This window comes from Pristis pectinata, chromosome 7 (genome assembly GCF_009764475.1).
Source record: "Pristis pectinata isolate sPriPec2 chromosome 7, sPriPec2.1.pri, whole genome shotgun sequence".
Taxonomy (NCBI): Eukaryota; Metazoa; Chordata; class Chondrichthyes; order Rhinopristiformes; family Pristidae; genus Pristis; species Pristis pectinata.
Genome location: NC_067411.1, coordinates 32,665,844 through 32,686,869, shown reverse-complemented (window position 1 = coordinate 32,686,869; position 21,026 = coordinate 32,665,844). Strand labels below are relative to the sequence as shown.

Here is a 21,026-nt window from a genome sequence, read left to right as displayed (position 1 = left end):
TTAAGCACTTTTTAAAAAAATAGTTTTCCAATGGATGTTTCTTAGCCTTCTATTATAAACCAAAGAGCAACTGTTCATCAATGATCATGGGACAATTTTTTGTTACTAAAGTGAAAAAAAAGTATACACATTAAACATACTTAAAATTGCAATGAACTTAGCTAACTTTTCATTAAGCAGCCATTTATGAAATTAAACCTCAGGTTCAGTAAAGCACCCTATTAATCTTCTTTCAATAAATTTAATTTTAAAATAAACATTTTTAATTAATAGTTCAGAACAATATGTTACTTTAGTCCATTTGATGAGCTACATTAGAAAATGAAATATAAGTGACTGCAAATAACTTTCCTTCTGGAAGATACATATTAAAAAATGTACAGTGACAATATTTTCCATACTTACCACTAATTTACCCCATTAACAGCAAATGAAGTCACATCTATTTCATGTAAACTTTTTTTTGAATTTTTGTTATCAAACAGCCAAGGTATTACAAAATTAACTCTTGGGTTTTGGAACCTAATATCTCAATTCACAATCTGCCAATGCACATTCTCAGACAAGAGGAAATGCAATGAATGAAATACTTACTACACTTGTATTCGTTTTATGTCTGAAGCACGTGATGAGGACAACATATGGCCAGTCATCTGCTTCCATTACGATTCCTGCTGCATGGGCGCAGGTTACATGGAAGGACGTTGGGCAACGCCCGTATGAGCACTGAATACAAGCACCCAAAGTCTTCTTAACTCTCTTTCTGCAGAAAACACATTTCTGTAGGGGAAACAAAGAATTATGTTTAATCTTTAAATTCTCCAAGCTTAAAATTCTCAGGAAAACTTTTTTCTCACTCAGATTTTCCAATGAAACGTGCATTCATTGTTACTTCAAAATAAGCCCCATCACAAGCAAAAAGGAAGTCAACTGCTGTTAACGTAGATTAGCAGGGATGATCCAAACAATGTGCTGTTATCATGCAGTGGCAGAATACAATCTTCTACCTGGTGAGACTCTATGGTGAAATGAAAAGGAATTATAAATACGTATACAGGACCTCTAGAGTAACAATGTACTTCACTTTTTACTCCTGCAGTACTATTATGCTTACGTAAATCTCCCTTTTACAAAGACTATCACTGAAAACATTTTGTATTGTCCTTGAGAAATGATTTCTACTTTTTTCCACAATGAGTCTCTTTACCAATTGGATTATTTCTCTCTCCTCACAGACATATCTATGTTTTACTGTTTCAATTTGTTTCTTTCTCTTCTGTATTCAACTGCCAGTTTTTAAAAGTAATTGTTACCTCGTCAACTTTGTTCTGCATCCTCTCACAGACATTTCCTCTGTTCTTTTCAATCTCACCCTCTCTACAACTTGAAGCACTTTTATTTTCTCCTTCTCTAGTTCACCCCAAAAATACACCTGCAGTTTTTCAGACATGCCACTTGGTCACCCTATTCTCAATATTATCTTGTATATCAAATTACTCATCCTTGAGGGAAAAAAACCTTGATTTCAATATCAATTCCATTATCTCTGAAACTAACACAGTACCAACCATATGCATTTTGCCCCTCCGGTTTTGTCACGAGTAATAGTCCTAATCAATTCATATTCTTTGATTTGAGAGGCTGACAGAAGGTGATCAAAAATTCTGCGGGAGAAATTCCTAATTAAAATTGAGGCACAAGAAACTGTAGACCGCTTGTTTGGGGACAAGGGGAAGAGAAGGATGATGGTAGACAGTAGTGAGATACAAAACAATTGCCTGGATTTTGTGAAGCTCTATATCTTTCGCCATGATAAAGTTGCAAAATTGACAGCAAATTGGGATTTTCATACATAGCACAGTCACTCTGTGTTCAGGTTCTGCTGTGTGAACCTTTTTCTAACAGAATGAAGAGAATCAGTTCAATTATATGAAGTTATTTGCATGAGTTTCATTCCAAAAGTGTTATGTTGTCTTTTGTACAAGGTCCAAGAGAGTTTTTAAAATAGTGCAGTAAACTATACTTGCCTTCGAACATTAAAAAAAATTGATATGGATTGTGAAATCTGCCAATAAATTTTCATAAGATAATAGATTTTAAGAGAAAAATAATAACACTTACGGTGGCTCATATATGTTTATGCTCTGATCTTTATTTAGTACTTTGTAAATTATTTAGTTACAAATAGTGATTTGTCATTCCTGGTTTGCTGTGTGAAGGGTTTAATGAGATCAACTGTTCTGTCAGTTTAATGGTATCACAGCCACCGGACACCAGGGATGCTACTAAACAGATGCCCACAGTAACCAACATTGGAAAACACCAGCTCACTACACAGATTTCCACATCTCTAAGAATGGCCTTATTTGGTATCAGTGGTGAGCATCTGAGCTGAGTTTTGAATCCTTTAGTGTGTACATTTTCTTTGGTAGATAATGCTGAATCCTTTTTGCCACTGAGCACAAAATCCAGGCCATTACTGAGTTGAATGCACATGTGGCTTTATCACTAGCTTCCTGCATCCGAATGTGTAAGTTTTGAAAATAGAGTTTGAACTCTGAATTATAGTCTGGGGTTTGGTGAACAGTAGTCTACTGTGTATGTCTCTTGTCTTTTCTTGGATGGATTGTGAGGTGGAATAAAGATGGTAGCAAGCCTCCACACAAGAGGATTAGAATATAAACAGAAGTGACACAACATCAATGATTAAGGAAGAATGACTGCAAATATGAAGTGAAAACTCATCTCAATGTAATCAAGTGGTTGTGGCAATGGCAGAGTCAGTTTAATGCAGTCAAGCGTGTGGTAAGAAAGGGGTTAATCAGACTCTCTGTCTCTTTATCTTGTAGCAATATAATAAGTTCGAATCATCCTAAAAGCCAAGTTCTAGGCTGTTAACAGGTTTTGAATCCTCTTGTGAAGTTTCAAGCACAGCTGTTAATTGCACTTAAAATCAATCTGTGATTGTTTAATAATTAATTTTTTCACCCCGCAGTTACTATAATGGACACAAGAGTTTGATTAAAAGAGGAAGCACTACCAAAGGTAGTTAAGAAAAACGATCCAAGTACATAAATCATTAAAAGTTGCAAATACTAATGAAAAGCTCTAATGGTTTCTGGATTACTTCACAAAAGCTATGGAATATCAAAGTACACAAGTATGACTGGAATTATTCAGAACATTACTCAAGCTCATCTGGGACAGAGCATTCAATACTCGCTGCCCCATCTCAGGAATATCCTTGGAGAAAATCCAACAAAGATTCATCAGCATGAAATGTTAAGTGAGAAGTCTGAGTAATTGTGAGAAACAGGGAATATACTGTATTCTCTCAAGGAGCGGAGTTGAAGAGGTGATCTGACAATAATATTATGTTAAGAAAATGGACATGATAATTATGGAATGGTTCTTTCCTCTGCCAGGGAAGTCCAAACAAATGTAATCTCATGGTTTCTGAGAGTAATAAGTGAATTCAAGAAAGCTTTCTTGCAAGAAGTATTGCCGAAGTGAAACACTGTTTTACATAGAAATTACAGAATAGTACAGGCCCTTTGGCCCACGATGTTGTGCCAACATTTTATCCTGCTCTAAGATCTATCTAACCCTTCCCTACCACGTAGCTCTCCATTTTTCTATCATTCATGTGGCTATCTAAGAATCTCTTAAATGTCCCTAATGTATCTGCTTCCACCACCTCTGCCAGCAGTGCATTCCATGCACCCACCACTCTCTGTGTAAAAAAAACTTGCCTCTGACATCCCCCCTACCCCTTCCTCCTATCACCTTTTTTGTCTCAACAATGTAAAGGCATGTGAGAGCTTTAAAAAAAAGAATTACAATTTCACATGGAAAATATGGACATTTCACAATAAAGGGGAAAAAACAGAATTAGATTAAACCAATTGAAGTAATATGTTCACATAAAAAGCATAGTGGCCTTGATGGTTCCAATTAGTCTGGGCATTGTTATGCTACAAATTGAAACAGATAGTTTGGATATGAGGTTATTTCTTTCCTCAGAGAAGAGTAAGAATGCTGAAGCTGAAAGGATTCAGCATTATCTACCAAAGAAAATGTACACACTAAAGGATTCTTTTCTTTTGGAAAGTATTTTACACAGAGTGGTTTATATCTGAAGCTGGCTGCTAGAGGAGGTGGTGCAGTCAGATGCAATCACTACATTTAAGAGACATTTAAACAGACACAGAAGGAAAGAGAAGAAAACGGACCTAATGTGGGCAACTGGGCAAGAAGGTTGGCATGGAAGTCTGTTTCTGTACTGTACAATTCTATGACTATTATTATGGCTAGAATGTGTTCTGGAGAATTTTGAGCTGGAATGCATCATCTACTTGGCAGATTCTTAACTGTGAAAGTAATGACTGGAACTTTCAACTTGGTAAATGGCCAATAGGAAGGTCTGTGAGAACTGCCTTTTAATCTATCCGTGAGACCCCAAATTAATTTCAAATCAGGCAGAGAACAGATCACTGATATACTGGCAACATTAAAAATTGATCTCATTATCTTTTATTGGCTCATGAGGTCCACAGTCAACAACAATTTATATCCCTACTGAAATTTAGGCTAGTGGGTGGGATTAGTTGTGACAAGACAGAATTTGTAGCAGAGCTAAGCATAGTAGTGGCATTAGTCCTTCCAAACTGCAGTGTATATCAAGAGCATGGTTGGAATGGTGACTGCTGTTACATACTTGACTGATAATCGAGGTGGGTTGGTGAGTACAGTTAGTAAGTGGGCCTTCATGCATTAACATGGCCCATGGAAGATCTGCTTTGGATTTGCTGAATTGCATGATGGACCTGTACAGTTAAAGATCAGGTTTTTAGATAAAATTCAGTTGCATTTTACACAAAAATATGCTGTGTAAAACTATTGAATCAGCACACTGTTGTACAGCTTTTATCATCCTGTTTATACTTATAAATTTCCCAATAGGAATACCTCCTCCTTTTCTATTTTAAGTTAAAGCCCAACGTACAGCTCTAATATTAAGTTCACCAGAACAACAGTCACAACTCTGTTCAAATGCAGCATAGCCTCAGGAAGATCTTTTTATTCCTACCACAGGATTCTGTCCATGAATCAAAATACTCATTGCCAATAACTTTCTTTTGGTTGCACCTTCCACTTAACTTTCCAATTGGTTTGCACCTATGCCAATTTATGATTGATTTGGGTAACAATCCAGAGGATTGTTTTAGATATGGTAAGATATTTATTTATTAGTCACATGTACATTGAAACACACAGTGAAATGCATCTTTTTTGCATTACGGAGAATGTGCTGGGGCAGCCCGCAAGTGTCACCATTCTTCCAGCACCAACATGGCATGCCCATAACTCGTAACCTGTACGTCTTTTGGAATGTGGCAGGAAACCAGAGCACCCGGAGGAAACCCATGCAGACATGGGGAGAATGTACAAACTCCTTACAGACAGCAGCGGGAATTAAACCAGGGTCATGATTTATTCAGCGTGATATTCAGCAATTTTAATTTTGATCTTAGATCCTTCAACTCTTACACCAGAACCCATGTCTTCTCTAAACATTGATTTCTCTATGGTCTACGACATTGGATCCTATCTACCCCACTGCAAGCCCTTCTTCAACAGCAGGGTGCTGTCCTAACCATGATTCCAGCATGCAGCACAGCCTTTAGGACTCCCAATCATAGCTGTAGATAACAGTCCTAGTCGATCTCCTACAAATCCTGCATTACTTTTTAGTTTAATGATTTGCTGCACCACATGCCCAAAAGAGTGCCACAAGTAAATTATCACCGGAGAAAACTCATTAATTCAAAATTTCTAAATGATTATGTCCTTTAAGCCGCAGATGCCAATTCATCTTTCTTTACATGGTTGAGATGAGCAACAGCTCCGAACCACTTACCTTCAGTATCCCTTCGGCATTTTCAATAAAAGTTTTCAGGAAAGAGGAACAGACTAAGTTCATTACAGCTCAATAAGGCAGCTTGAGTTTTGATATTTATATGAGCAGTGCAACTCCCTAAAGGACAGTATGTCTATTTAAATGAATTGAAGGCCAGAGAATAGTGTTCTATTATTGTTATTTGGGAAATAAATGTCATGCTGCATGTAGATGTGGACTGCCTCAAATATTTACAAAATAATGAAAAAATGATTTTGCAAATTTCTAACATTTGTGCACATTTGATTATTTACCTATCCAAAAAAAAAGTAATATCAAGATTTAAGGTGAACTGTAAAACACTGTATATTTGGCATTGTAATAGTGGCTTTTCAGAAGATACTGAAGGGATTATACAGAGGATATGAAAGACTTCAGGAAAAGAAAAGCAGAGCATTGGGGATTAGACATAGGCAGAGGAATGGAGAGACATTAGAATCAGAGGCACAACGTGATGTCCAACAGTGTGTCAGAGGTAGAGATGAAGCAGAATTAAAAAATAAAAACAATAAAGGTAGAAAACTAGTGTAGAACACTGAGTAACAAACATCAAGAACCTCCATTTATACTGTGGCTGTAATGTAGAAAAAAATCCCGAGGCACATCATACAAACATTATGGAAATAATTGACCTCCAGAAGAAATCATTAAAAGGTGAAGGCTTTTTGGAAGAGACTAATAAGTGAGACAGAAATGAAAAGGTAGATTTGCTTTGGGAGAGACTAGAGTGCAGGAAAATGATTTTAAAATATCACTGAATGTTATAGTTTAGAACATAGAACATTTCAGCACAGTACAGTACAGTACAGGCCCTTCGGCCCATGATGTTGCAACCCAAGTCTTATGCAACCCTTTGCTAAATCATTATAGGAGGTGTACAACATACTGCATAATTGCTAAAAGTGTTTAATTTTGAATGTATACAAGTTAGGTTAATTTTAGACTATTCCAATTTATTTTGCTATCTTTTGAATTCCAAACTATAGGACCATTCCCAAAGAACAAGCAACTGGGTCTAAGCAAACAAATTGAAATGTCAAATGATTCCGAAAACTGGGTAAAATTTAAGAATAGTTTTCAAAAATAGGTGTAATGTACTTCGCTCACATGTAAAAACCCCACTAAGTACCTTTATATTAACTTTTAAAAAATAATTTATCAGCTGCCAACTTGGATTTGAAATACAGATCAGGACACTAGAATCTGATAGAGTAGCAACAGTATCCTTCAGCTGAATTTCTCCATAACAGTTCAGTGGATTGAAATTTAATTTTTTTTTAAATTATTACATCCTGCCTCCCTGTAAATGCAATCATGGTAAATGCAGATGATAAAATTATTTTTGTGGGAATACCTCAAAGCCACCAAACTCATGCATATTACTCTCATTTCACACAAAAAACATGATTTGTTTATTATGAAAATCTATATGATAATCCCTTTTGTGCAGTAGTTGAAGGCACCAAACATCACAGAAACTCAGTGTGCTTATTATGTTAAATATCTTATTTTTAGAGCTAGGAACTAACCACTGTTAGTTTAAAAAATATTTCAAATGTTCATTCCAATTAACCTATGTATAATATTCTGCATTGATTTTCTCTTTAAATATTCAGGCCATGTCCATAAATTAAAAAAAATTAAAGAAGCCACTCAGGACTAAGCAGCCAACTTAGCAGCCCTTCCACCATCTAAATAAGGAAAGAGCAGAGGGCTATGTTGACGGCATCAGCTGTAAGAGTGCGTGAGAAGGCTCCTTGGTGCATGAATATTGGCCTGGACATATTGGGCATAATGGTCTGTCTCTGTGCTGCAAGTGCATGTCTGTGGGAGATGAGGTGAAAGTAAATAGCATTGATATCAAGGCAGCATTTGACTGAATGTGGCATCAAGATGCCTTGGTAAAACTGACACCAATGGGCAACAGGAAACAGCCCAGTGGTTGAAGTCATACTTCACACAAAAGAAGATCATTGTGGTTTTTGGAGGTCAATCATCCCAGCTCCCTGGTCAGTACTCCAGAAATTCCTCAGGATAGGGATCTAGGCCCAACCAGCTTCTTCACCACTGAACTTCCTTCTAATATAGGTCAAATATGGGGTGTTCACTGATGATTGCACAATGTTTACTTCCATTCACAACTCTTCATCAAATGAGGCAGTCCACGTTTGCATGCAGCAAGACCTAGACAATATTCAGGCCTGGGCTGCTAAGTGGCAGGTAATATTCATCTCATGAAAGTGCCAGGCAGAAACCATCTCCAACAAATGAAAGTCTAATCATTCAATTGCATCACCATTGCCAAGTTCCCAACCATCAACATAATGGGTGTTACCACTGACCAGAAACTAACGGCTCTTGCACTTTGTCTACCTGCACTGAACTTTCTCTGTAACTGCTAAACTATGTTATGTATTCTGCATTGTTTTTTTTCCAACCTCGATGTACTTATGCATGGAATTATCCACCTGGATGGCATGCATACAAAAGTTTTTCCACTGTATCTCGGTACAGGTGGCAAGAATAACCCAATATTACCAGCCACATAAACAACATGGCAGCAAGAGCAGGGCAGAGATTGGGTACTCACAATTTTTACAAGAAAAAACACAATTAGAATAAAAACAAAGTCCATTGTTGTGCAAAGTGGTCATAGTATTGCTATAGTGAGGTAATGATTCAGGTTATGGAGGTAGGTTCAAGAGCTGAGTGTTTGAGGGGGAAATAGCTGTTCTTGAACTTGGTAGTGTGGGACTTCAGGCTTCTATACCTCCTGCCTGATGGCAGCTGCGAGAAGATGGCATGGTCCGGATGATGGGGATCTTTGATGATGGATGTTGCCTTTTTGAGGCAGCGCCTCCTGTAGATACTACCGATAGTAGGGAGGGATGTGCCTGTGATGTATTGGGCTGATTCCACTACTCTTTGCAGCGTCTTACATTCCTGCACATTCAAATAGTCGTACCAGACCATGATGACCAGTCAGGATACTTTCAACAGTACACTTGACTGACACCCCATCAATCACCCTGAAAAATTCATTCCCCCCACTACAAGGGCAGAGTGGTCATAGTGGGTACCATCTTCAAAAATGCATTTCAGTTATTAGTTCTGGCTACTCCAATAGCACCTCTCAAACCTGCATCCTTGATTATCAAGGAGGGTAATAGAAGCAGACAAACAGGAACAACACGACCTGCATGTTTCCCTCCAAGCTACACATCATCCTGTTTTGGAAATATATTGCTCGCCTATCATTATTGTTGGGCCTAAATCCTGGAACTCCCTATTCAACAGCACTGTGGGAATCCCTTTACCTAAAGGACTGCAGTGTTTCAAGAAGGCAGCACTTAGCTTCATTCTGTAGAAAACTGGTATTCTGATCTATAATATGTAAATCAAAGGACATCAATTCATGACCATGCCACTCTTCGCCCAGGTATGAATTAGTGAGTTTTTCACATGAAAGAAAATGGCACTTAGGAAAATTATCCAGGTGCTCAAACAATTCAAGTTAGATCCAGGCAAAAACATAGCAACTGGATGGAGGAAATAATCATACAATGGATACATCGAGGAACATTTTGTCACCAATTAAGTTTTGCTTCCAGATTCTGCAAATATTCGAGGTCTAAGGAAATAGAAGTTCAGTCCATTAAAATAGCAATTTGTTAACCAATGTAGTCGGCAGTGCTTCTCTTTACAGCTCAACTCAGTGCCCTGCTCACACCAAGTAGGAGTACATTCCCAAAGATAGGTATTGGCAAGTTCCAGGGTAACATGGGGCCTTCCCACTGTGATTGGCAAGCTCTGTACCCATCAAAAGCTTTGACTGCTGGTTATGAACCCAGGCTTGTCAGATGTCAAAACCGTCAAGGAGAACGTCTCTAACAGTCAAATACTGAAAAATATTTAAGAAGTATTAGCCATTAAGATATTACTAAAAATGTAAAACAAGAAGTTATATTACAAAAATAAAAACAATTCAAGTTAACTTAGTTAATTCAAAACGTGTAACAATAAATCGCCAGCAACACCTTTCCTCCTTCTTCTGAAACTGCACCAGTATAACCTGGTACAGGTTCAGCAGTTTTGTTAACTGCAGGAAGTTAGCACTCTACTGCCAGACTCCTAACATTGGCAGCAGCATGGACTTAATAGGAAGACTGGATCTTCTGTATTTGGGTGTCTGGACCTAAGAAGTGACCTGACTATGGCTATAATAAAAGTTGAGTACCACGAGACTCTTGCAAGAATATAGATACTTGAGAAAAGTTTAAATTTGATGGAAACAAAGAGATGTGTTCAAGTACAGATCACCCTCACAACCAAGGAAACCTAAACAAGAAATTGTAGAAACTGTAAGAATAAGAACAATTCAGTTTTGGGGCTGACCTCAATAACCTCTTAGTGAAATAACACATTTAAGTTGCTACATCTCTTCAACCACTTGGTTCTTGAACCATCGAGCACAACCCGAATCACCAGAGTTTAGCAACACTATGATCACTTTGCTCAAAAATGGGTTTTTTGGCTCTAATTGCGTTCTTTCTTGTAAAAATGATGTATAATTTATGTTTAAATTATGTTTTTCTTGTGAATGCTGCTTATATGATGCTATGTGCCTGTGATGCTGCCGCAAGTAAGTTTTTCTTTCTACCTGTGCATACATGTACTTGTGCATATGTCAATAAACCACTTTGACAAACCTTTTGACATCAAGTCTGCTCCACCATTCAATCATGGCTGACTTTTTTTCAACCCTATTCTCCTGCCTTCTCCCCATAACCTCCTTACCAATCAAGAACCTATCAATCTCTGCCTTAAATATGCCAAATAGCGCAGAATTAGGCCATTCGGTCTATCAAGTCTGCTCCACCATTCAATCATGGCTGATTTTTTTCAACCCTATTCTCCTGCCTTCTCCCCATAACCTCCTTACCACTGAAGAACCTATCAATCTCTGCCTTAAATATGCCAAATGACTTGGCCTCCACAGCCCTCTTGTGGCAATGAATTCCACTGAATCATCACCCTCTGCCTTAAGAAATTCCTCCTCATCTCAGTTGTAAAAGGATGTCCCTTTATTCTGTCTTTATTTTGACAAACCTGACAAACAAGCAACACTTTACTATTTTAATACGCAGCTAAACACAAACACCATATTATTATTCAATTAGCTTTCTGTTGCTTCTTGTCAAAAGGCAGCTCTTGCTTTAAGCTTCATAAGGGGCTTCTATAGATCTAATTTTTGCATCACCCAATCAGTAACTAAGAAAACTGACCCCAACTGTTCCTGAATATTATTGGAAATATGAAGAAATTCACACACAAGTCATGATTCAATTCACATATACCCAAACACGCGTCGAGTTGTTAGTAAAGATTAAAAACTCAACATTTGTCAAATAGAGTTTGAGGTGACATAATTTTAACCAAAAATATTTCATAGACAAGGGAAGTGTTGATGGAATTAGTCTTTGATTGAGGGATAATAAAAATGTATCTTTACTTGATCTTGCAAATGGCCTTCCATTTTCCCATCCAACCTAGACTTTTAACTTCTTTTTGAGTATGTAATTCATCATTTTGAATCTTTAATTATGGAGAAAGCCAAGGGGAAGTTAGAAGCCAAGTACAAACTTATTGTATCATCTATCTCTAACCTTTGAAACCATAAGACCGTAAAGACATAGCGCAGAATTAGGCCGTTCAGTCCATCAAGTCTGCCCCACCATTCAATCATGGCTGATTTTTTTCAACCCTATTCTCCTGCCTTCTCCCCATAACCTCCTTACCAATCAAGAACCTATCAATCTCTGCCTTAAATATGCCAAATGACGGCCTTAAATATGCCAAATGACTTGGCCTCCACAGCCCTCTGTGGCAATGAATTCCACAGAATCACCACCTTCTGCCTTAAGAAATTCCTCCTCATCTCAGTTGTAAAAGGATGTCCCGTTATTCTGAGGCTGTGCCCTTGGATTTAGACTCCCTTACTAATGCAAACATCCCTCCATGTCCACTCTATCCAGGCCTTTCAGTATCCAGTAAGTTTCAATGAGATCCCCCCTCATCCTTCTGAAATCAAGTACAGGCTCAAAGACATCAAATGCTCCTCATACGTTAAGCCTTTCATTCCTGGAATCATTCTTGTGAACCTCCTCTGAACCCTCTCTAGGGCCAGCACATCCTTCCTTAAATACAGGGCCCAAAATTGCTCACAAAACGGGGGCTTGCTTTCTTGAGTCTGCAGCAGGAACAATAGAAGGGTTCAAAACATAGAACAGTACAACACAGGAGCAGGACCCTCAGCCCACTATGTTTGCACTAGCTATGATGCTCATCTAACTAATCCCATCTGCCTGCACAAGGTCTGTATCCCTCTATTCCCTGCCTGCTTAAGTGTCTGTCTAAATGTTTCTTAAATGTTGCTATCATATATGTTTCTACCACTTCCCTTGGCAGCACGTTCCAGGCACCTACCACTCTCTGCTTAAAACAACTGCATTTTTATACTGAGCAAAATATACCATTTGTGGACACATGGATGAAATTCAGGAACAATTAATTTCACACAGAATAAACTGTAATTTTGCATAAAGCAGTAATTTTTCATTTACAAGGAATCTTGGAACAAGCTTTACTCCTATAGTTCAATGTTCATAGAAGAGCATGGATCAGGTAAAGGGAAGAGCATGGAACAAGGGGGAAAACAGTAATCATGGTGAACATCAAACATTACAGCACAGTACAGGCCCTTCGGCCTGTGATGTTGTGCCAACATTTTATCTTGCTCTAATATCTATCTAACCCTTCCCTCCCACATAGCCCTACATTTCTCTATCATTCATGTGACTATCTAAGAGTCCCTTGAATGTCCCTAATGTATCTGCCCCCACAACCTCTGCAGGCAGTGCATTCCACACACCCACCACTGTGTAAAAAAAACTTAACTCTGACATCCCCCTTACACCTTCCTCCAATCACCTTAAAATTATGCCCCCTCATGTTAGCCATTTTCACCCTGGGAAAAAGTCTCTGACTGTCCACTTGATCTATGCCTCTTATCATCTTGTACACCTCTATCAATTCACCTCTCATCCTCCTTCTCTCCAAAGAGAAAAGCCCTAGCTCACTCAACCTATCTTAATAAGACATGCCCTCCAATCCAGGCAGCATCCTGGTAAATCTCCTCTGCACCCTCTCTAAAGCTTCCACATCCTTTCTATAATGAGGCAACCAGAATTGAACACAATACTCCAAGTGTGGTCTGAGCAGAGTTCTATAGAGCTGCAACGTTACCTCACGGCTCTTGAACTTAATACCCCAGCTGATGAAGGCCAACACACTATACGCCTTCTTAACAACCCTATCGACCTCCATGACAACCTTGAGGGATCTATGGATGTGGACCCCAAGATCCCTCTGTTCCTCCACACTGCTAAGAGTCCTGCCATTATCCTTGTATTCCAAGTTTGATCTCCCAAAGTGTATCACTTCACACTTATCCAGGTTGAACTCTATCTGCCACTTCTCAGCCTAGCTCTGCATTCTATCAATGTCCTGTTGTAATCTACAGCAACCTTCTACACTATCCACAACACCACCAACCTTTGTATCATCAGCAAACTTACTAACCCACCCTTCCACATCCTCATACAAGTCATTTATAAAAATCACAAAGAGCAGGGGTCCCAGAACAGATCCCTGCAGAACACCAGTGGCCACCGACCTCCAGGCAGAATACGCTCCATCTACCACCACCCTCTGTCTTCTATGAGCAAGCCAATTCTGAATCCACACAGCCAACTTTCCCTGGATCCAATACTTTCTGAATGAGCCTTCCATGAGGAACTTTATCAAATGCTTTACTAAAATCCATGTACACCACATCCACTGCTCTACCTTCATCAATGTGCTTTGTCACATCCTCAAAGAATTCAATCAGGCTCGTGAGGCACGACCTGCCCCTCACAAAGCCATGCCGACTGTTCCTAATCAGCCTATGCTTCTCCAAATGCTCACAAATCCTATCTCTAAGAATCTTCTCCAGTAATTTGCCCACAACTGAAGTAAGACTCACTGGTCTGTAATTCCCAGGGTTAGCCCACTCGCTTTCTTAAACAAAGGAACAACATTTGCCACCCTCCAATCATCCAGCACTACTCCTGTGGCCAATGAGGACACAAAGGTCATCGCCACAGGCACAGCAATCTCTTCCCTTGCTTCCTGGAATAACCTTGGACATATTCCGTCTGGCTCTGGTGACTTATCTATCCTAATGTTTTTCAAAAGTTCCAGCACATTCTCTTTCTTCACCTTGACATGCCCTGGCGTATCAGCCTGTCGTACGCCATCCACACAAACGTCAAGATCTCTCTCAATGGTGAATACTGAAGCAAAGTATTAAGGACCTCCCCTACCTCTTCCGACTCCAGGCACGTTTCCTCTTTTATCCCTGATCGGTCCTACCCTCACTCTAGTCATCCTCTCATTCTTCACATACATGTAGAACGCCTTGGGGTTTTCCTTAATCCTAATTGCCAAGGCCTTCTCATGCCACCTTCTAGCTCTCCTAAGTCCATTCTTAGGCTCCCTCCTGGCTACCTTGTAATTCTCCAGAGCCCTGTCTGATCCATGCTTTCTCAACCTTAGATAAGCTTCTTTCTTCCTCTTGACAAGATATTTTACACCTCTTGTCAACCACGGTTCCTTCATTCTACCATTCTTACCCTGCCTCAATGGGAAAAACCTATCCAGAACCCCATGCAAGTACTCCCTAAACAACCTCCACATTTCCGCTGTGCACTTCCCCAAGAACATCGGTCCCAATTTACACTCCTAAGTTCCTGCCTAATAGCATAATTCTCCCTCCCCCAATTAAATACTTTTCCATATCGTCTGCTCCTATCCCTCTCCAAGGCTATGGTAAAGGTCAAGAAGTTATGGTCACTATCTCCAAAATGCCCTCCCACCAATAGACCTGAAACCTGATCAGGCTCATTGTCTAGTACCAGATCTAGAATGGCCTCTCCTCTAGTCGGCACATGGCTAACTGTGTTGTATACTCAAGTATTCAGAAGGTACTTCCCTCGTCAACAACTGACCCAGCTGATAAATGTGACTTTTCCCTTACATTTCTTTCCCACACAAAGCATGAAGTATTAAGTCCAAACTAGCGCCTGTCAACTACTGGCCTTCCTATAAACACCAGAGATAAATCAGATCAAAGATTCTCTTTCAGACAGCTGTAACCACATGTGAATGGACCTCTGACAGGTATAATCCTCACCCTTGTAGCTCATAGTTGTACATTCCGTAAACTTAAAAGTAGACAGCTTTTCAATGTCTTCACTTGACCAAGAATTGGGTGCACAGAATGAAAGGCTTCCTTGGCGAGAAGAAGCAACAGAAAGGATTATGTAATATTCTTCCAAATTTTCCTTTCTGCACAGGTGCATATTCAAGCTTCTTCAAACACCGCAGAACTGAACTCCACATGCATACTTGATTGTTTCTTACAATACCATAATGAAAATATTCATATACAACACAGTTAGCTACATGGAAGGCAAACAAATCAGAATTATAATGATACAGTAATGAACTTAAAACTGAGACATAGGAGATGAAAGTTGAACCAGGGCAGGACATATGCAGTGAATGCCAGGGCCTGGGGGAGTGTTGTAGAACAGTGAAACATAGGTTATAAGTACATAAAAGTTCCAACAAGGGTAGACAAGGTGGCGAAGGCGGCATATGAATATTATACTATGCAGTTCTGGTCGCCATACTATAGGAAGGATGTGATTAAGAGGGTACAAAAAGATTCACGAGTATGTTGCTGTGAATGGAGGGCTGGAATTATAAGGAGGGACTGGACAGGCTGGGAATGTTTTTCCTGGAGCAAAGGAGGCTGAGGGGTGACTTTACAGAGGTTTATAAAATCATGAGGGGCATAGGGAAGGTGGATGGTCACAGTCTTTTTCCCAGGATAGGGGAATCTAAGACTAGAGGGCATAGATTTGCAGGAAGGGCAAGATTTAAAGGAGATCTGACTGTCAAGTTTTTCCACACAGAGGGTGCTAGGTATACAAAACGAGCTGCAGAGGAAGTTGTAGAGTGGGTACAATTACAACATTTAAAAGACATTTGGATAGGTTCACGGATAGGAAAAGGTTAGAGAGATGCAGGCACAATGGAGGCAAATGGGACTAGCTTAGGAAGATACATTGGTTGGCACAGACAAGTTCGGCAGAAGGGCCTGTTTCCGAGCTGCATAACTCTATGACCCTAATTTACCAATACACTGATTTACATCACTGTTCTAAATATGTGCACTTTAACCGAGGTAAAATAATACTTTAACTTCAATGGTAATTATGTCCGTAAAACCATAATGGCCCAGGTTTTATGGCTCTTATGATGATGAAACATGTGTAACATAATATCCATTAAAACTCTCAATGGAAATTTCTGCATAAATGTTCCTTCCTCGAAATCAAACAAAACTGTACAAGTCATCCATTCACACAGTTCAGCACTGCCATGTTGCAATTCATAAAAACATATCACCCTCCAAAGTTTACAAAAACACATTATCTTGAATCAGAATGTGATCATCAATTTATACACACCGGAAGCTATTGAGACTTGCATCGTTCCAAGGCTGAAACTTTACTCACTATCACTTCCCTGGCAACTGATGATCCTGATAGACAGGGACATATTGCCCAGAAAATGGAATAAAGGGTTTGCACTAGAGGAGACCTTGAAAATGGGGTTCTCTCTCTCTTTCTCTCTCAAAGGTGCTCTGGTGACAAACTCAATGAGTTATATCAATGTAGCTGATGCTCTCACTATCAAATCAGAACTTCACCTTTATAAAGAGAGAGAGTTAAGTGGGTTAAACATTTTCAACAGGTTGATGAATGCAACACTACTTTAAAGCTGGTGGGAAAATGCTGCTCAAAATCCTCTAAGTTTTGATCGACAAAACACTAATGAGCACAGGGCTTTCCTGCCAAAAATAGCATTCAGTATCCCCAGAAATGATTTGACAGCTGGTTAAATCATGTCCCTTGGCTGAGCAGCTATCAAAACTGTCAATTGTTAGAATTTCTGTGATTGATAAGCATTCAACATACTTAAAATTAACAAGTTAAAAAATTAGACATTTTAAACTTTGTTTGAAAAATTATAAACAAAACACTAAAAAACACTTCACACCAATTATATACATTTAAGTGGACTCAGAAAGAGTAAATAACCTGAAATTTATCTATTTCCCTTGAAGCCATTCCTGTCCTTGAAATGAATTTAGTCACCCAGATGTCCTTGCTTAACTGTTGGAAAACTGCAGGTAGTTGGGGCTCTGCCAATGGACTCCAGGAAAGGTCCAGTTCTGGAGTCCAATCATAATGGCAATGGGGGTGACCTTGGACATGGCTTTCTGAAATGTTATGCAGTATCAATCTGACCTTCTCCTAAACAATGTTATGCACCATTGTTTTAAATGAGAGACTTCTATCTTCTTTCAGCGCTTAAGTTCCTTGATCATACAGGGGTAGGAATCCACATGTGCATCAGGTGGTGTGACTGATTGTGTGTCCAATGGTTGAGGGCAATGGTTTCATTTGCATTGAATCTCTGCAATAATGTATTGATGGCAGAGCACACGACCAAGTGTTCACTGGTGAGGTTCTGCACTTGTCCTCCCCTCACCCCAATCCATGCCACCTCAGTCCACCCCATGATCACTAGCCTATCCTAACCCAAGGGACACATGACAGAAATCCTCTTGTTTCCCCACAATGATGCCGGAAACCATACCTGTGACCTTGCTGTGTACGGCTAAGATATACATTACTTTTAAAAATAAAAAAAACTGCAGATTGGAAGTGCAAGTGAATCACTGCTTCACCTAATGGTGAGGTTGAAATCTGAAATGAAACCAGAAGATGCTGGGAACACTCAGCAGGTCAGGCAAAAAGAAACAGTTAACGTTGCAGGTCCATCAAAACTGGGAAAGAGAGAATAACAAGTTCATTTTCAGTAGGAGAACAGATGGGTAGAATAAAGGGAAGATCTCTGATAGGGCGGGTCCAAATGGGTCGATGAGGGCAATTACGAGCACATTAAGCTTATTTGTCTGTTCTTGTTTTGAAAGCTCGAGGAATTGAGTGTCATGGGGACTGGCACAGAAGAGGAGCTGAGGCCAGCACAGATCAGCCATGGTCATACCGAATGGTGGGGCAGGCTTGAGGGGCAGGCCTGCTCCTGTTTACTTGCATTCTTTCTATGAGGTCTCACCAATAATTCTCACTTAATCAATTGCTGCTACATTTTATAGGAACAGGAATACATGGAATACATACCTTCTAAGTTAAAGCTCATCTGTCCTTAACTCAACTTACCCTCCTTTATCTGTATACCCCATTCATCTCAGCAATTACTCATTTCAAAATTTCAGCCGGTTCAACATCTACTGGCTTAAGAGATCAAGGTATTTCCATTAATCTTGGGGCAAAAAACAATCCCACATTTCATCCATGAATGGCGTACTGATTTTAAGATTATACTTGCTCGTTCCGTAAATCTTAAAGGGGAATTTCCCTGATTCCACGTTATTAAGTAGAGCCACAGAGCAATACAACATGGATACGGGCCTTTTGGCCCAACGAGTCATGCCAATCATGGTGCCCACCCAGAAAGTCCCAATTTCCTGCGTTCAGCCCATATCCCTCTAAGCCCTGCCCCTCCATGTACCTATCCAAGTGCTTCTTAAATGATACTATTGTACCTGCCTCAACCACTTCCTCTGGCAGCTCATTCCATATACTCACCACCCTCTGCGTGAAAAAGTTGTCCCTCAGGTCTCTTTTAAATCTCTGACACCCCTCTCTCTCCTTCCTTGATCTTTCCATCTCCATCTCAGGAGATTCCTTATCCACTGACATCTTCTACAAACCCACTGACGCCCACAGCTACCTTGATTACAGTTCCTCCCACCCTGTCTCTTGCAAGGAGGCTATCCCTTTTTGTCAATTTCTCTGCCTCCGCTGCATCTACGACCATGATGAGGCTTTCCACTCCGGGACATCCGAGATCTCCAATTTCTTTACTAACCATGGCTTCCACCCTACTGTGGTTGAGAGAGCTCGCACCCACATCTCTGCCATTTCCTGCACCTCTGCTCTCACCCCCACCCTTCCCAGACCTAACAGGGATAGGGTCCCCCTTGTCCTCACATTTCATCCCACCAGCCTACACATCTAACATATCATTCTCCGCCACTTCCGCCATCTCCAACAGGACCCCACCACCAAGCATATCTTCCCCTCCCCACCCCTTTCTGCCTTTTGCAGGGACCGCTCTCTCCACGACTCCTAAGTTCACTCCTCCCCCCCCCCACCAATCCCCCTCCCACCCCAGGAACTTTCCACTGTCTCCACCATAGGTGCAACACCTGCCCCTGCACCACCTCCATCAGCTCCATCCAGGGACCCAAACAGTCCTTTCAGGTGAGACAGAGATTTACCTGCACCTCCCTTAATATCACCTACAGTATTCAGTGCTCCAAGCGTGGCCTCCTCTACACTGGCAAGACCAAACGCAGACTAGGTGACCGTTTCGCAAAACACCTGCGTTCCATCTGTGACTACAATCTGCATCTTCCCATTGCCAGTCACTTCAATTCCCCCTCCCACTCCATCACAAATATGTCAGTCCTCAGCCTCCTCCACTGCCAGGAGAATTCCAAGCGCAAAGTGGAGGAACAGCACCTCATTTTCCGTCTTAGAACCTTGCAGCCTAAGGGCATGAACAGTGAATTCTCCCACTTTAAGTAAACCCCACTCCACCATGCCTCTTTTTTTCCCCCCTTTCCTAGCCTCTCATTTTTCTATTCCCCCCCCCCTTTTTTCCTCCTTACCTTTGACCCATCCCCTAGTGGATCTCTCCCCTCCTCCCCCGCACCTGTCTATCACCATCTCTTACCTGCATCTACCTATCATCACCTTGTGCCCACCCCACCTTCCCTCTTTTGTCCACCTATCACTGCTCTGCTTTTCCCTCCTATATATTGGGCTTCCCCTTTTCCTATCTTCTGTCCTGACCTAAAACTTTGACCATCTGCTTTTCTCCACGGATGCTGCCTGGCCTGCTGAGTTTCTCCAGCATCATGGTGTTTTTCATCTAGACTCCAGTACTTGCAGTCCTTTTGTTTCTCTTCCCTTTTAAATCTTTCCCCACTCACCATAAATATATGCCCCATAACTTTGGACTCCCCTACCCTGGAAAAGACTGTTACCATCCACCTTATCTATGCCTCTCATAATTTGAAATATTTCTATTAAGTCACCCCTTATTCTCCTATGTTCCAAGGAATAAAGACCTAGCCTGGCCAACCTCTCTCTCTAGTTCTGGCAACATTCTCATAAATCTTTTCTGCACTCTTTCCAGTTTAACTACATCTTTCCTATAACAGGGTGACCAAAACTGTACACAGTACTTCAAGTGTGGCCTCACCAATGACTTATACAATCGCAACGTAACGTCTCAACTCCTATATTCGATGCCCTGACTGATGAAGGCCATTTTTGGTACTGATGAAACGCCTTTCTCACCGCCCTGTCTACCAGTGACGCCGCTTTCAATGAACAATGCACTTGTGCGCCTAGTTATATTACACTCCCCAGTGCCCTCTGTTTTATTACACTCCCTAGTGCCCTATACCATTCATCATATCAGTCCTACGCTGGTGTGACTTTCCACAATGCATCACTTCACACTTACCTGTATTGAAATCCATTTGCCGCTCCTTGGCCCACTTCCCTAACTGATCAAGATTCCCCTGTAATCTACCATAACCTTCTTTACTATCAACAACAGCTCCTAATTTCGCATCATCCGCAAACTTACTGATCAAACCTTGTGTATTTGCATCCAAATCATTTATATAAATAATGAACAACAAGGGTCCCAACACCAACCCCAGAGGCACATCATTAGTCACTGGCGTCCATTCTGAGAAACAACCTTCAACCACCATCCTCTGCTTCCC

At 40.4% G+C, this 21,026-nt stretch overlaps 1 protein-coding gene across 3 annotated transcripts in view; it reads right to left on the bottom strand.

The window, feature by feature from the left end:
- The window catches only part of LOC127572583 (lysine-specific demethylase 4C-like), a 276,139-nt gene that overhangs the window by 37,988 nt on the left and 217,125 nt on the right, over window positions 1-21,026 (bottom strand). For all 3 annotated transcript variants that reach the window (XR_007956643.1, XM_052020000.1, XM_052020001.1), the window contains exon 18: window positions 595-780. Coding sequence is in view for 2 of the 3 variants with exons in the window: in XM_052020000.1 (XP_051875960.1) it covers window positions 595-780 (186 nt within the window). In the remaining variant the exon portion in view is untranslated. The remainder of the gene's footprint in view (window positions 1-594; window positions 781-21,026) is intronic.